The sequence below is a fragment of the Dermochelys coriacea genome, chromosome 9 (assembly GCF_009764565.3).
Source record: "Dermochelys coriacea isolate rDerCor1 chromosome 9, rDerCor1.pri.v4, whole genome shotgun sequence".
In the NCBI taxonomy this organism is placed as follows: domain Eukaryota; kingdom Metazoa; phylum Chordata; order Testudines; family Dermochelyidae; genus Dermochelys; species Dermochelys coriacea.
This window is the reverse complement of record NC_050076.1, coordinates 12,976,864-12,990,002: the sequence shown is the minus strand read 5'-3', so window position 1 is coordinate 12,990,002 and position 13,139 is coordinate 12,976,864. Positions and strand designations below refer to the sequence as shown.

The 13,139-nt window shown below is 36.8% G+C and overlaps 1 protein-coding gene across 13 annotated transcripts in view; it reads right to left on the bottom strand.

Annotated features, from left to right (window-relative positions):
- Positions 1 to 3,538: 3,538 nt before the first annotated feature.
- TBL1XR1 (TBL1X receptor 1) overlaps positions 3,539 to 13,139 on the bottom strand; it is a 178,271-nt gene continuing 168,670 nt past the window's right edge. For all 13 annotated transcript variants that reach the window (XM_038415488.2, XM_038415492.2, XM_043491679.1 and 10 more), the window contains 2 exons: positions 11,524 to 11,625; positions 3,539 to 8,841 (listed from right to left, as the gene is read on the bottom strand). In XM_038415488.2, the coding sequence (XP_038271416.1) occupies positions 8,815 to 8,841; positions 11,524 to 11,625 (129 nt within the window). In that variant the 3' untranslated portion in view covers positions 3,539 to 8,814. The remainder of the gene's footprint in view (positions 8,842 to 11,523; positions 11,626 to 13,139) is intronic.

Sequence of the window (13,139 nt, the reverse complement as noted above, 5' to 3'; positions counted from 1 at the left end):
TACAAAGTGTACAGTGCTTACTTTATATTTATTTTTATTACAAATATTTGTGCTGTAAAAACAAAATAGTATTTTTCAATTCACCTCATACAAGTACTGTAATGAAATTTCTTTATCATGAAAGTTGAACTTACAAATGGAGAATTATGTACAAAAAAATAACTGCATTAAAAAAAATTGTAAAACTTTAAAGCCTACAAGTCTGCCCAGTCCTACTTCTTGTTCAGCCAGTCACTCAGACAAAGAAGTTTGTTTACATTTGCAGGAGATAATGCAGCCCGCTTCTTGTTTACAATGCCACCTGAAAGTGAGAACAGACGTTTGCATGGCACTGTTGTAGCCAGCGTTACAAGATATTTACGCGCCAGATGCACTAAAGATTCATACGTCCCTTCATCTTTCAACCACCATTCCAGAAGACGTGTCCATGCTGATGACCGGTTCTGCTTGAAAACGACCCAAAGCAGTACGGACCAACGCATGTTCACTTACATCATTTGAGTCAGATGCCGCTAGCAAAAGGTTGATTTTCTTTTTTGATGGTTCGAGTTTTGTAGTTTACACATCAGAGTGTTGCTCTTTTGAGACTTTTGAAAGCATGCTCCACAGCTCGTCCATCTCAGATTTTGAAAGGCACTTCAGATTCTTAAACCTTGGGTCAAGTGCTGTAGCTATCTTTAGAAATAGTATCTTCTTTGTGTTTTGTCAAATCTGTAAGTATTCTTAAAACGAACAACATGTGCTGGGTCATCATCCGAGACTGCTATAACATGAAATATATGGCAGAATGAGCGTAAAACAGAGCAGGAGACATACTATACTCCCTCAAGGAGTTCAGTCAAAATTTAAATTAACACTTTTTTTTTTAAATGAGTGTCATCAGCATGGAAGCATATCCTCTGGAATGGTGGCCAAATCATGAAGGGGCATACAAATGATTAGCATATCTGGCACATAAATACCTTGCAATACCAGCTACAAAAGTGCCAGTTGACATTGTAAATTATCTCCCGCAAGTGTAAACAAACCTGTTTGAGCGATTGGCTGAACAAGAAGTAAGACTGAATGGACTTGTAGGCGCTGAAGTCTTACATGACTGCACTCAAAAACAAAACAATGTAACAAAAAGAAAAAAAATCTACATTTGTAAGTTGCACTTTCATGATGAAGAGATTGCACTGTGGTACTTGTATAAGGTGAATTGAAAAGTACTATTTCTTCTATTTATCATTTTTACAGTGCAAATATTTGTAATAAAATAATATAAACTGAGCACTGTACACTTTGCATTCTGTGTTGTAATTTAAATTAATATATTTGAAAATGTAGAAAAACATCCAAAAATAGTTAATACATTTCAATTGGTATTCTATTGTTTAACAGTGTGATTAAAACTGCGATTAATAATTGCAAATAATTTTTTTTAGTTAATCGCATGAGCTAACTGCGATTAATCACCAACCCTAATTTGAATATTTCACAAGTGCATTTGTCCGTGTCACTTGTATATTTTACTTGAAAATTTGTATATCCTTATTCCTATTTTCTGACTAGCTCTAGTTGTCTGGAACCTACAAACTGTGGCTCTTGGTGTCCAGTGCACCTTGGGCCTGCAATTTCACTATTTTTAACCCTTAGGAGAGCCCTTCATTGGATCCAGTCTAGTACTTTAGTGTTCTCTCTTCCTCAGTTAAAGCCCTGAGGAATTTTGGATGGGCTCCTCTTAGTTGATCCCTCACAAGGAAGTCTTGGCTTCATGGAGCATAATTTGAGTTGATCTGTTATTTAGCCATTTTTAAGACCCTGTTGTTTAAGAGAGTCTTAAAACTAAACAACAACAACAAAAAAACCCAAAAACAAAAATGCTGCAGAAATAAAAATAATGGAGGCAAAAGTCCAGCAATAGAATGGGGGCTATCAAATTTATTGCACTGAGTGCAGCATATATGATTACCTGCCTTCTGGGCATGTGCCGTATGCGGGCACTTGGTGCAAGCAGCTCATGGCCTTCAGAGACCAGAGTGGCTAAGCTGGAAGATCTGAGGGAGACAGAGAGGTACATAGACAAGACTTTCCAAGACACTGTAGAGTCATCCCACCCATAATCTGAAAGCCTCTGTGCTGTTGAGAAGGATGAAAGTCTCTGGAAAGGACATCATCAAACTGGAGTGGAGGGAAACAGTCCCATAGTTGGACCCTCCTGCCATATGATATTATGGTATCCTCACACACTGAGAATACCGCTCTAGGTGAGGGAACCCCAATTATTAGGGAGACAGGTAATAGTAATGGGGGATTCAATCATTAGAAATATAAATAGTTGGGTTTGTGATGACTGGGAGAATTGCATAGTGAATTGCCTACTAGGTGCAAAGGTTGCAGATCTCGAGACATCTAGTCCGACTTATGTGCAGTGTTGGGGAGGAGCCGGTGGTCGTGGTACATGTTGGTATCAATGATATAGGAAAAGTGATTTGTTCTTCACTGTTGTTCCTCTCACAATATTCAAGCTATAGTAGACAAGTCCTACAAAGAATTCATGTACCAATATGGATGGAGGGCAAGCCCAGTTTTGCATTTAAATAACTACTTCCCCATCCCAATCTGCTTTTTACTTTTAAACACATTACAATTTTGCAACAGAAGTTTTAACATGTTAAAATAAAGATACGCTTTGATAACATACATTAGATTACTTTCAACGGTAAAAATAACCAGACTGAATATCATTACTTTTTCCTGAATGTGGTACAGCAAATAAACACAACTATATAACAAAGCAATAATTCCATTTCTGAGATCTACTGGCATCGAAACAAACAAAGAAAATATAACTTCCCTCTTTTGGTTTATGATATCACCTAAATTTTGAAGGAATTATAGCTTCATTATATACAAATGGATGCACATTATTCCATATGTAATCTCAAAAATTGTTCCAAATGTCTAAAATAGAACAGGCATAAAAATATTCTGTATAATCAAACTTAGCCAGGGAATAAGAATGGAGCTCTGTGAAGTGAAACTCCACAGCTTAATAGGAGAAAGAAAACCTTAAGACCCAGCCTTTTATTTCAAGAATGGGGCTGTGAAGGAAACTTCATAATCTTCTACCTACCCTTTCCCAAGTCCACTGTGTGCCTGATGGGAAGAACACACATCTATTATTGAACATTTTTTTCAAACAGCTTGTTAAAAGCAAATGTGTAATTCTACATATAGGTTGCGATTCAGCCAAGTAGTTAAACGTGCATGTAACTTTCAGCACATGAGAGGCCCATTGAAACTAAGGGGGTCAACATCTCTTGCTGAATCAAGGTCATAAAGCACTTCTGCTGCTATGGATCTGTTAAGAGCACTACCCCAACAACATTACACAAGATGTTACTTTACATTACTTACTAAAGAACAATGAAACTGTGCTAACATAGATATAAACCAATTGTAACATTCCTCTTCTTTTTACCAAGCCAACTATTTGCAACTATCCTGTACCAAATATATGATATTAAATGTTTTACAGAACATCCAGCCAACATAATATCAAAATATATTTTATTCTGGACCTCTTTCAGATCTGATTCAAATTACAGTTGTCAGAGCAATACAATGCAAAGGGAAACTGCAACAGAAAATGTGCCTAGAAGGGATATGGGTTTTGGGGACAAATCATTGTGATGTAGAACCAAAATAACATCATAGTGTAATTAACATGGTCCAGGACAGTATAGAACATCTATATCAGTCTTCTTCAGACAATAATCATGAAAACTGAACAATAAAAGTCCTTTAAACAAGTACAAAAAACTGTCATGGGCTGGTTTACACTTTTACAACAATTGTAGTTTAACTGGATAACTGAAGAAATGATGCAGACATTTTAATCCAGTGCTATAGGAAGGCTCACAGAATTAGACCCAAAGGATTTGTAACTTCAAAATGAAACCATTACAAATACAGTGTGAATGTCAGGAGAGAGAGAAAAAATTATTTCTGTATTCTAGGATTACTGATCTGCACACTGCAGTCTGTTGTGAAACAAGATTGCAAAGTACACTGGACTAGCAACAACATGCAGACTGTTTCCCTAAATTTATCCTCTAATGCCAGGAAACCATTATGAAGTAAAAATGCTTGTTACTTAAAATAAAGTAATTAATGTCCCAAGTTATCATCAGGCCTCAAGCCTGGAAATTTAAAGGCTAAAGAGAATTTTGTAGCTCTTCAAAACTACGGAGCTGAAGCACTATTAACACAAAACCTACAATTTTTAAAAAGAAACGGTGCACTTTTCTGTTGTTTTGTCTGCCTTCAATCATATTCATGTTGAAAAATCCACTATTGAGCGTGAAATTTCAGAGCTTGCGCTACAGTGAAAACTGAGTGAAAACTGTATCACACCTTCCTCTTCACCAGGGAAAATGCCAGGCGTCTTCATGGAGATTTACTGCCATCTCCCAAACCAGTACTTTCTTCCAACATGCAACAATATTGCTCCTGCTTTGTGCAGACTTCTGGAGATTCCTCTTCATACAAGTTCTGCAGGCATTTTCAGTAGGAAGAAGAGGTCTGTAGGAGAGTATTGCTTGCCAAGCTAAAGGACTAGTGAACTAAATCCTGCAGAGCTTGCTCAAGCAAAATTCTCACTAAGTCAAAAGGAGTTTTTCCTGGACCCTTATACCTAAGTGTCACATTGTCCAATACTTAGAAGGACCCGATCCTCCAATGGTTACTTAGTCAAAAATCCCATTGACCTTTTCACCTCAGGGGGAAGCTTTTGCTTGAGTAAGGACTGGAAAATTGGCCCCTATGTCTTCTCTTTACTAAACAGAGGAAACATACAACCTTTCATTTACAAGCTGAAAAGCCACATTTCAATTCTAATGAAGTTCCTTCATATGACAGAATTAAATTCATTAGCTGTTAGATTGCTCTATAGCCAAGGCGAACTGGTACAACAGCCCTATTGTCCCTACTACACTTCCTAAAGATAGAGAACGCTTTAAAGTCCGCAGTGTCTCCTTAAATACCCTAACATGAGGTAAGCAGTGTAAGGAAAAAGGAATGCATTTAAAAACATAAAAATTAAAGTTGGTACAAATCTTTGGCCTTTCTCTTAAGAGTCACTAAAGTGTCCTAAAATCTAGAAACATTTCAACTGTCATGTCATTTAAATTCTGGTAATTATTACTTCCCTCCCCCAACCCAGGAAAAGAGGCACTTTTAGTATTTCATACAAGAGTTCCAGTCCTCTGCCAGACACACCATTTAACTCCATAAAGAAGTATTCCCCAAACAAACTGAATTATCAACACTGCAAAGAATTAAAAAAAACAAAAAAACAAAAAAAAATCCATGAGGACTTAAATACTTTGTAAACAATACTAGAAAGTCAAAGGGTTGGGAATCTTTACAGCAATTTTAAATCACAGGAGCCAAAGTAAAAATAGAAAATGAGGATATCTCCAGGAACTCCTTATACAGAAATGGGAAACAAGAAATTCCAAAGCTGATGATAAAAAAAGATTGCAAACATGACAGCAGTCCATGCCTCATCTCATCAATAAATGTGACCCCGGTTTTCCATAACTAAAGTTCCCTCCCAAGAATTCACTGTGCTGGAAAAAATGTTAACTTATAAATGTACGCAAAGATACACATTTAACTTCATATGCTGAGAGCAGCCCCATTGACTTCAGTGGGACATTTAGCATGTCAAGTTAAACATGTGCTTAAGTCTTCACAGAACTGGGGCCTTAATAATATTAGGCATGTACCCCTTAAAGGCAGGAGTGTGGAAAATCTACTTTATATATATATATATATAAATAAAGAGAGAGAGTCTCAGTACTAGAAAAGAATCTAATGACCATGGTACTCCTTCATGCCTCAGATAAAATATGGAAATAAGCATCATGCATACATATGGCTAACACTCTATAATACATGAGAGACAAGAGGAAGTTTGTGCAGAACAGGAGCAGTACTGTGGCATGTTGATAAAGAACAGCAGCAAAAAATATGCTGGCCGGATCCTCATAGCTCCATTGCGGCAGAGCTTCGCTGATTCACACCAGCTTGACGTCTGGCTCATGTATCCAGAGACACCCAGGCCTGTGAAACTGATATTCCTGAAGTGTGTACAAATATCTGAAAACCCACAGTCCTGTGGTAATGAAGCTCTGTATTTTCTAATTATGGATATTGACATTATGCTTAAGCAACTAGAAGTACTCAAAACTAAAACAGCTGAAGACTGAGAAAAAGAAAAGTGGCAATACTATCAAACATGGCTGTGGTTTTGCAGTTATGTCACAGAATTCCACAACATTTTTTTTTGATTCGCTGAAACAACCATCCAATAACTCGTATGAAAATGAATAAACTGTCCATATTAAAATACAAAAGTACTATCAAGAATCACCTCTGACTTTCAATTTAAATTCAGTGCAATCGACAAATGCATTGCTAAAGGAAAAATGCAGCTTAAATATACTCAAAACATTTGTGTCTATTCCTGGGAGCACAGTTTAAAATTATTGCACAGATTTTTTTTTTTTTATTTTTTCTTAATGAGGACAGAGGTCAGCCACAATCATGGACCTCCAGCAATAAAAGCAATATTTCAAGTGCCAGACATTCAACATATTAGGTTTCCTACATATTGTAACTCAGAGGGTAGTTGTTCTAAACAGTAATATGTTCCAAAACCCTAAAAATAGCTGGCACAGAACCATCATGGATGACTGCCTTTAGGGATATGAATGTTTGGTTGTTGTTTTTAAAATTTGGTGTATTATAGTATTATCTGCCCCACTGATAATAACTGGGGTACATATTAAGAACATACGTATTCTCTTTACCACCGGCAAACTGCGACCCTACCTTAGCCAAACTCAGACTTGCTTCAAGTCATGTTAGTCCGTGGCAATAGCAGAAATCAATGCCTAAAGAACAATTCTGTTAAAATGTAAAAGCTGCATTATTTGGGTTAAATCAATTTATACTTAACTACAGAAAGTTAAAGTTTAGCGATCATAAGCCACAAAATTAATTTGTGATTGAAATAGTGTTATAAAACTGATAACTTTGCAAAGCTTTATAATATAAACCATTTCTTAAGTAAAATGTTTGTGAAGGAGATTGACAACCTCTTTTTATGGAGATTTATACGCCTGGAATTTTATGCGAGACAAAACCCTTTCAACTCCATATAGGCATAAACACAATGCTATAATTTACAAATAAAATCACTATCAATATACTTTTAATCACATGAACAGAAAAAGGTTTGCCGCTTATATATGTCGCTGTAAGAAAAATATTCGATATTGTAAACAGAGTAAAAGACACAATATAGTAGTGATTATTAAAAAAATAGCAGCTTACATCTACCTTATATTTGGAAAAAAATGTAGTAACAAGATACAACAAACTGCAGGACTGGAGCAGCAGGGGAATTAGTGCAAGTATTCATCTTTTAAATAAGCTGAATCACTGCTATTAAAATAAAACTTGAAGCAAGTCCTCTGTTTCTAAGATTTTTTTAAATCTAAGGTAGTAAACATTTTGCCTGATAACGGCAGTGTTATCAAATATATGCCAAAGATTTTTTTTGTATAAAGAAAAATTACATTAGATACTTTTAATACTGGAATTTTGTTACATTAGACATCTGAGCTCCTACGAACAATGATGGGCAACTCTTGTAGAAGCTGTGGCATGAACCCTTGTCCAAAAAGATTTTAATCTCTAAAAAAAACAAAAAACCAACCAATCAACCAACCCCGCCCCCACTCCCAAAATTACATTTTGCTCCTTTTCACAATAGTGCACAATTTAACCATAATTTAGCTATGGTCTCAAAGGAACAGAAGATGCATATTTTTATTTCTTTATTTGCATCCCTGTATTTTTTTTTGTGCCCTTCTATTCTTAAGTTTGGCAGAATTATGTCCCAAATAAGAAGCTACTGCATTTCAGCCATGTCATTAGAAAAAAAAACACCACAGCATTATACCCATTGCTGATGTACTTTATAGATTAACAGGACATGAAACGTCATGTCTCAGAGGTGAGTTTCTTTTTTCTCTCTCCCAGTCACCCATCTTCCACCCACCCTCCCCATTCAAAATTGTGCTCTCGGAGCCACAGAATGTACCAAATATCAAGTTCACTCTACCTCTTGAAATAATGCATTAAAATATATATATTTTAAAAGAAACTCTGTTTAAAGGTGAAAAAATATAAACAAGGAACCAATTCACTCCCTTACTTCATGCATCCGTAAACTTAACCAAAATGAAACAAAAAAACTCCAATGTTTAAAAGCAAAGAACAAAATACCGCTGCAGGTTTATGCAAGTCCGTTTTCTCTGTACACGCAAACTGCTCAACTACTGAGAAGGGGGAGGGGAAATAAAACCACAAACCATTGTGACTCTGGATTTAAAAGGGAGAAATAAAGGCTGTCATTAGTATCTTCCAAATTTGGTACATGTATGGTCTGCTCTTGTATGGTATATTTCTCTCTCTTCTGTTTTTCATACGCGAAACTTCTAAATGTTATTTTGGGGCACAGCAGATTCCAGCACTTGGTGAACAGGATTCACAAGCTGTGACAAAACTCTGTCATCCTCTTCAGGGTGTAATCTTTATTTTATTTTATATACAGTATATGTATATATTTCTTTTAGGTTTGGTTGTACTGGACTGGCCATGGTTCAATTGGGACTATAGCAGTACATGGGTTAGGGACAGTCATTTTGGCTATGTACACATTCATAGTCGGTCCATGGCTTCCAACTAGTAGCGCTATTTCCGTAGGTCTAATACACAAACCTGTAAGAAAAAAAATACACGTACAGAAATGCACACTGCACAGCATTTTTACAGCTATACAATTCTATATGTAATATAAGGTCATAACACCAAGAAACCAGGTTTTGCAAATTAACCACAAATCTATTATTGGCATGAAACGCCCCGCCCCTCATGATGAACATTGTGCATCACATGAAACTATGAATACAACGAACAAAACCAAAAGATTCTAGGTAATATTTTCAAAAACACCTACGTGATTTAGCAGCCAAAGTCCCATTGACTTTTATGCACACTGAGGCTTCTAAGTACCCAAGTCATTTTTTAACACGATTTAGGTGCTATTGAAAAGTTACCCTTTACATTGTTGTTCCCTATGTATTTCTCCTGGTGCACAAACTCCTTGGTTAAAAAGTGGCAATTTTTTTTGCTGTGTGCTGTGCTAATAATGTGTAACCAGGTGCTCCTAGTACTGCCACCCTTGTCTTCTGTTCCACAATCCCTAACCCCTGTGGTGTGCTACACCCCACTGTTGTGTCTTGTCCTTCTTTAAGTTGTAAGCTCTTTGTAGCAAGGTCGATCTTTTTTCTTTTATGTTTGTACAATTCCCAGCACACTAAGGCCATATTAAGGATCTCTGAATGCTTTACTAATACATATAATAATCACCACCATTGGATTCACCAGAATATTGTGACAAAATGTAAAGACACACAATGGTTACTGAGGGGTTTTATATGGATTTTGCTTCTCCAGATTAAAAAAGCCCCAAGAGATTAACATGGTTATATCCCAATCATTCAAATCAAGACCTAACTGGAACTTCAACTGTTTCTTTTTTGTTATGGGAAACAAACAAAAACAACAAAAAAGGATACTATGAATTGTTTGGCCTAATATGTGGTAGTTAAAAGCCAAGGAATCTATCTGGAGCCAATTTGTGAAGTACTGTAAGATCTCATTAAATCTCATTGTGAGAGGGTGAAAATATTAGAACCGATTGGACCAGCCGAGAAAAGAACACCTAATAGTACAGTTTCCTATTATAATCTAATCAGAAGATGGATCAATTGCTAGAGCCTGGAGATCCTTCATGTCTACAAATTGAGGTTACCTTATGAGAAAAAGAAAGTTACATGTAAACTACATTTGCATTCATCATTTGTTTCATCATCACCCAGTTTATAGTGTAACTAGCCCTGGATTAGCGGGGAAGCTGTGGGTGGATTTAAAGCTATAATTTTACTAACAAACCTCATCAGAGACAGTAGAAATAACTTTTTTTTTTAAATGTTCAATTAAAACTAGTGTCATATGACAAATGAACTTAATAGGGAGATATCTGTAACTTTTGTCTGAATATATTCTAATTATCTTCCCTTTAGGATATGTAGAGGACAAATCTCTACACTTTCCCAGTAGATAATTTAGGATTTCCGACACCTTCCTAGGGATACCAAAATACCGGCTACCCATTTTTACATGACGCAGAGTGTATGAAAACTTTCTTTAACTGAGATGAAGTCTCTGCAATGTGGCTTCATTTCTTTTTGTACTCAGGAGAGCTGCCCACTTTCTGTTCTGAACCACAACAAACCAATCTATTTTGGTTTCATTTGAGTCTCTGGACTGTGAATGTACCAGGTTAGCTTCTCTCACTTACTGACTTCCTGCATCCGATGAAGTGAGCTGTAGCTCACGAAAGCTTATGCTCAAATAAATTTGTTATTCTCTAAGGTGCCACAAATACTCCTTTTCTTTTTGCGCATACAGACTAACACGGCTGCTACTCTGAAACCTGACTTCCTTATGCACTCCTTCAAGCTACCAACTCTCAGAGTATGCGCCCATAATAGCTCTTACCCAAAACTCTTATTTCTTATTTGTGTTGGGCTTGATTCCTGTCCATCTCCTTTCTTATTAACCCATGACATCAAGAAGCCACTGTTTGCCTGGCTGCCGTGCAGTCACACATTAGTATTTTTAATGCAGTGTTGTTGCAGGGTGACATCAAAAGACCTAGAAGGCCAGACTTTGTCACACTGCTACAGGGAAAAAAGGGCAGATTCATGCTTTATTAGAACTTAGGAGCTCATCTCCTGGGCACTCCAAGCAATGTAAGCAAAATGTTACTTGTATAAAAGGGACTCGTAACCAATGAGTGCTCAGAAATTTGTACCCCATCTTTGTTTAATTCTCAATAGCAACTCAAATGATACTTCATTCATATCAGATATAAAAAAACGGCACCCTACACTGATCAGTTCTCTTGAAATGAAACAGGTTGCAAGAAACAACTAGCTTCCATACTGAAATGAACAGACCAATTATTATGTACATATTTCTATAGTACATGTTGTTTTATAGCCTCTCCTGGCTCATTTCACACTTGCATCTGACAATTTTAAAGGACTTGACAAATAAAAATGGATTACACTTCACAAAACCCCTATGACCAAGAGAGAGAACTTCCAACCGTGCCTTAATTTCGGATGTTAATTTGAATGGAAAACAAGTGCAGCTTTATGACATATTTTATAGGTAAAATTTTACATAATTGGCTATTTGTACTCATTCTTCCTCAAAATAAACAAAATTTCTCTGTTTAGTCAAGAGTCCTCCAGCCTATCCAACTGTCTAATAAAATCAAATAAAAATATACATGTGTAAGAAATGTTGAGATTGTTCTACTGTACTTACTGAACCATCTGAAGCACTTGCTCCAACTTTGTCTCCTGCTGCATTCCAGCAAACCTCAAAAATCCCTCCTGTTCCCCGATAACTGTGAACTAAAGCACCCGTCTACAAGGGAAAAAGAGATATGCAATAAGTAGAATAAAATGCACACAAGTAAGTAGAGTTTGTACATTATGTAGAAATTCCCTGTTACTTTTAAAGGGTGAAATTCTTCCCAGGGGAAATGATCCATGTAAGATCTCACGTACTCGTTAAGCATCATGTTAAAGCATTTATGATGCTCTGTTATCCTTTATACCAGTGGTGGGCAACCATGCGGCCCATCAGGGTATTCCGCTAGTGGGCCGCCAGACATTTTGTTTACATTTGCAGCTTACCCTGATGGGCCACAGGTTGCTAATCACTGCTGTATACCCATGCTACCTTTTGGATGACAGGCACATCTGACAGTCATGGTCACTTTAGGTTATTAAAGATCAAAGGGTACTTTTTGTAAAATAAGGGTCCTATTCCTAATGTCCTAGCTTAATTCCATCTGGAGTTACATTCTGCCTACCAAAATTTTGCCTTGTACTTTCATTTGCATACAGCATTCTTTTTTCAGCTGCGCAAAACAGGTGAAAGTATTTCTGCAAAGTTTTGTGCAAACATTTTTTGCCACCTCATTTCAGACAACTTCATGCAGAATGCTTTGCCTTTCTGCAAAATTCAGTGAAGTATCACAGCCATCTTTCACTTGAAATGAGCTTCTTTTGCAACTTTTGAGGAAATGGAGTTCAATTATGAGTTATTTTTGAGTTTGTACTTTGTAGTGAAATATGTGAACAACTCATTTTCTGGGTAGCTTTACCATCTGCTAGAAATGTCAATAATAAAAAGTATTGTATGGTATTTCTGTACCCCAAAAAGGATACGACTGACATTACAGATGAACTGGAGAGGGCAGGTATAATCATACATGTGAATTACTCGCTATACGGCAGTGTAAAGGGGCCTGAGTGTAAATAAGAACATAAACATCAGAATGGCCATACTGGGTCAGACCAAAGGTCCATCTAGCCCAGTATCCGGTCTTCCAACAGTGGCCAATGCCAGGTGCTTTGGAGGAAATGAACAGACTAGGTAATCATGAAGTGATGCATCATAAGAATCAGTCACTATAGAATCTACTGAGATAACATTTCTGAGTGAAGAAGATCATTCAGTAAAATATGTATGGATCTGATTCCCAAGTCATAAAAATTCAAATATACTAGTATGGATACTTTACTGGCCTGATCAGGAAACTCATATTGAGTGCACAATATTGAGAAAGATCAAAGAGGCAACAAAGTCTAATAAACAATTAATATTGGGAGACATCAGCTACCTGCATATAAACTGGCCAAAACTTACACCGAGACAAGGTGTAGAGAAACAGTTCTTAACTCCTTAAACAGCTTCTTGGAATAGGTGGTTGTACAGTAAACCAGAAAAGTTACTTTCCACTTATTCCTATACAAAACATAGGAGTTGGTTCAGGAGCACCTCTACTCTGATATAACGCGACCCGATAGAACGCGGGTTCGCATACAATGCGGTAAAGCTCTGACACGCTGCTCTGAGCAGCATGTTAAGGG